General features: G+C 38.6%; 1 protein-coding gene across 1 annotated transcript; it reads left to right on the top strand.

Annotated features, from left to right (window-relative positions):
• Positions 1-2,798: 2,798 nt before the first annotated feature.
• On the top strand, positions 2,799-3,317 carry LOC141660072 (protein FAR1-RELATED SEQUENCE 3-like). Its single transcript, XM_074467032.1, has one exon. The coding sequence runs from the start codon at positions 2,799-2,801 to the stop codon at positions 3,315-3,317; it is 519 nt and encodes a 172-aa protein (XP_074323133.1).
• Positions 3,318-4,613: the final 1,296 nt, after the last annotated feature.

The following is a 4,613-nucleotide window of genomic DNA, read 5'->3' as shown; positions in this document are numbered from 1 at the left end:
TTGTCGACTTCTTGATCATGTCGCTTTCTTCCAACCCCATTTGTTCAACGTGCTAAGCATCATGATGTTGGCAACACTCCCATTATCCACTAATATCCTTTTAATTAAGCAATTTCCAACGGGTAGTGAGATGACTAGTCCGTCTTGTTGTGGTTCTCGTATGTTCTTTTTGTCTAATTCATCAAACATTAAGGATGGCAGATTGTCATTACTTACCCCCACTTGTATGACTCATATATCTGTTTCTCTGGATGCTCTCTTAGCCTGTGAATATGTTGCTCTGCATATTTCTGACCCTCCTGAGATGAAGTTGATCACCTTGTGATGTGGTGGAGGTGGTGGTTGTCTTAGTGGTGTCATGTTGTTTCTTCTCGGAGACACGTCCTTTCCAACATAAGATATCTTCTTTGATGTCATGAATTCCGTAAGATACCCCTTCCTGGTCAGAAATTGTAGTTCTTTACGCAAGGCCACACAGTCATTAGCCTTGTGTCCATAATCTCCATGGTAGTCGTACCATAGTTTAGAATCTGGGTTGGCTTTAGGTTTGTTGCTTTTCACTAGTCATTTTACCACACCTCTCAACTTGGTAAACTCCTTAATCATGGCTAAAGGCGTGATCGTGAAGCCATAGCTGTCATATGTTGGTGGTAGGTTGGGGTCTTTTCTCCAGTTACTGCGTTCCTCTCTCTTTCATTCATTAGACTCTCGTGTCGAGTTGACATGTACTTCATCTCTGTTTGATCTAGTATATGGCTTGTAATCTCTGGACCTTGATGTCATAATTTTTTTTGACGGTTTGTAGTACTTCTCATCCTCCTCAATTCTGTCTTCCTTCAATCTTACTTGTGCCATGGCTTTGGCTTGCACATCATCCATTGTTCGGCACGGGTACTTTGTCAGTTCTTCATAGAGTGGAGACTCTCGTTCTAATCCCCGCCTGAATGCTTCGATAGCTGTAGGGACGTCACAATTGGTGATGGTCACCTTCTCCCTGTTGAATCTCGTCAGGTAATCACGCAAAGGCTCCCTACTTCATTGGACAATTTTGTACAAATCACTGGTTGTCTTCTCGAACACCCGACTGCTTGCAAACTGTAAGTTGAATGCATCTATCAGATCAGCGAACGTTTTGATGCTTTCTTGTGGAAGGTTCATGAACCATTGCAAAGTTGGTCCCGATAGTGTTGAACCAAAACCCTTACACATACAGGCCTCTTTTAAGTCTCGTGTAATTGGTACTGTGAACATTCATTGTTTGTATCGTGCAACGTGCTCCAGGGGATCACTAGTTCCATCACACGGCCTCATTTGTGGTACTGTAAAACATTTTGGTATTTCTACCAAAGCGATGTTATAATGAAAAGGGGAATCAACGTAGCTTGTTGGGGTTGCCTTTTCCAACGGTTTTGGGATGCCAGGTATCCTTTCAATCAAGTCCCTCATTTCTTGTAGTTCCTTTCTAAATTCTTCTATGACTTGACTCTTGGATCTTGTACTTTTGTGACGCGATCTTCTCCTGTCAGTCTCTCCTCATCGATGATCATGATCATCATATCGTTGCTCATCACGTCTCATTTCCATGTCATCTTCGTAATGTGTTAATCAAATCTTTAGCAAGTGTCCCACAGATGGCGCCAATTGTTTTTGCTGGATTTTATGGGTTAAATGCTCAGTTTGATTATAGTATTCTATTACGAACAATAATGTGTTTCTAAGGAAAAATAAGGTAAATAACACAAAGAATTGTTGACGCAGAAAACCCGAGAACGGGAAAAAACCATGGATGGGGATGTGTACCCAACCAAAATGATTTTCACTAAAATGATAATTATGGATACACGATCATTAATCTTTTACTGCTCGAATATGAATTACATGAATAACTGAGATTGACATAAGTGTTTAGCTTGTGGTTTTTGATGTTGAATCACTCGTGATTTTTCTCCCCCCTCTCAAGGCTGGTGTCTTTGTTTTTATATTATCGTGTCTTGATCTTGCTATCTCTTCTTCTCTTATCCTCCAAGTTTCCTCCTTTTTCTCCAACTCCTCCTTCTTTTTCTTCCTTTTAAATCGTGGTTGTTACTGATACAGATTGGCTCACCTATTCTTCCTCCACATAAATCAGGATTTGCTGGACTAAGTCATACTCCCAGTCGTCTGCTTTTTTTGTTGGTGTTGTTCATGATAGCTTCCTCGAGTTCCCGTCTTGACATCTCGTCGTGCCCTTTCTGTGAAGCCTTCCCGTCACGTCGTGAAATTCTACACATAACAAGTAGTGAGTTTATGCACGATAATATTGAGACAAAGGATAAAAGTGTTGTTGAAGAAGAATATATTGTAATTCCTTTCTTGAGTCAAAATTTCCCTAATATAGTAGTCGCGGAGAATTTAATTAGGGCTTACGCTTTAAAAAATGGCTTTGCAATTAAGATTTAAAATACACAAAGGCGTTGGACAAATCAATTTATGCCCATACTTAAGTTTGTAATTTAACGGGAGAAAACCGCCTTAAAGAACATGTAGATGGTGATGAAATTTTGATCGGGAGTGTTGGTAGTACGAAGAAGAAAAGGCATAGAGATAAACTCCCTAGAAGTGGATGCAAATTTAGAATTTATGTGATTAATGGTAGAAATACAATTCATTGGGAAATAACGTCCTTGGAGTTAAAATAAAATCACGATGCTGTGTCGCCATCAAAGATGAGTATGATTAAAAGGGAGTGACATGTAACCGCCGCCCAAAAGAATTTAATTAAGAGTTTCCATGTTTCGGGCATCACACCTAGACAATAAATGAATATATTTGGAAAATTGCATGGAAGAGGGGAGCATGTAAGGTTTCATGCCCAATATTTGAGAAATATGATGCATGATTTTAGAAAGGATAATTTGGGTGTGAATGATGCTCAAGCGGGATTTGATTTGTTACATCGGTTGGAAGAGGAAAGTGGAGGAAAATTTTCCATTTGGACTCTAACTGATGAGGAATTAAGATTGAAGTGCCTTTTACGGGTTGACCCTCGATCGTGGTTGGCCTACAAAAATTTTGTTAATGTGGTTGCGTTCGATATAACATATCGAACAAATAGGTATGATATGTCATTTGTGCCTTTCACCGGGGTGAACCATCACTACCAATCGGTTCTCTTTGGATTTGCATTAATGCGTGATGAATTAAAGACGATCAAGATCAAGACATTATCACCGATCAAGGTCAAACCATTATCACCGATCAAGAGATCAACCCATGGCGGGGGCAATTCAATCTCAACAACCCAAAATGACATAATTGTTGTGTTCATGGCACACTAGTAACAAATTTCTGGAGAAGCTCTCAACCTACTATGCAAAGGATGAATTTAAAGGTGACTTTAACAATTCCATATATCACTCGTTGACCGAAGAAGTTTTTGAGGATAGCTGGAAAACATTGATCTTGAAATACAAGTTGGAAGATAATACATGGTTGCAAGGCTTGTATAAATTGAAGCATAAGTGGATCAAGGATTATACAGGTAACATTTTTTCTGCGGGTCAAAAGACAACATCGAGAAGCGAAGGAATGAATGCCTTTTTTGATGCTTATGCAGGGTCTTGCACGGGGTTGAAAGAATTCGTTGAGGGTGCATAAAAAGCGTTAGAATAGAAATTCATGCGTGAAAAAGAAGAGGATTATAATACACTTCACAAAATTTGTTGTATGCAAATGAAGACCTCCTAGGAGCACTATGCCGCTTCCATTTATACCAAAGAGATGTTTAAAAGATTTCAAGACCAATAGGTTGAGGCTGCAAAGTACTTTGTGGAGAAGGATAGAGATCGTTCATTAGAAGATGTGGATGATACGTACTACAAATGTTATAAGGCATTGATGCTTGAGTCTAAGAGAACCACTTTGTGGCGCCCCAAAATCCGGGGTCAGGGATCTAGAAGGCCAGGCCATCTTGAATCATGTATAACACTTATCTCGTACCATAATATATAAATACTCACACCTTTATGACTGCACACTTATCAACACACACACACACACACTTATAGGTTATTATCTTGGAAACGAACCATTCATTCCTAAAGTATATTAATCCACAAAGTGATAATTATTACAATCCAAAAAGTGGTTAAGTCTTACCGCAGTAATAACCTTTATGTAAGTTTAGACCTTCGGCCAAATATACGTTTCTTATTTATTATCTTACATAAGCAATACTTATAAATAAGACGGACTAAAAATAATTGAAAACCAATCCAGCTTATTCGATCTACCTGAGGTACAACACCAAACATCCTATGGAACAGCTAGCCATTTCTTGGCTGTGAGTTTCATGATAGACATCTTGATTCACTATTGTGTTGTGTCAATTTAAGAAAATAAGTGTGAGCTATAATGCCCAGCATAATAATGTACAGTATGAAATGACTATATGAGAAATTCAAGTATAATTCCATATACGATAAGTATGTTTATTTAAAATAGTTTTCCTCAGTGATACACACCTTCTTTCAAAAATACTTCTTTTATTATCCTGCAAATACCTTAATGGTAAACCCAGCACCTAGGCTTGGGCTACGGTATTGCATCACAATTCCAATTGGAAGAATATGACA

This window comes from Apium graveolens, chromosome 5, assembly GCF_009905375.1.
Source record: "Apium graveolens cultivar Ventura chromosome 5, ASM990537v1, whole genome shotgun sequence".
Taxonomy (NCBI): Eukaryota; Viridiplantae; Streptophyta; class Magnoliopsida; order Apiales; family Apiaceae; genus Apium; species Apium graveolens.
The sequence above is the reverse complement of the archived record's forward strand: the minus strand, read 5'-3'. Positions and strand labels throughout refer to the sequence as shown.

Excerpts from the sequence above, each read along its gene's own strand:
- LOC141660072 (XM_074467032.1), top strand. The coding sequence starts at position 2,799 with ATGAATATATTTGGAAAATTGCATGGAAGAGGGGAGCATGTAAGGTTT.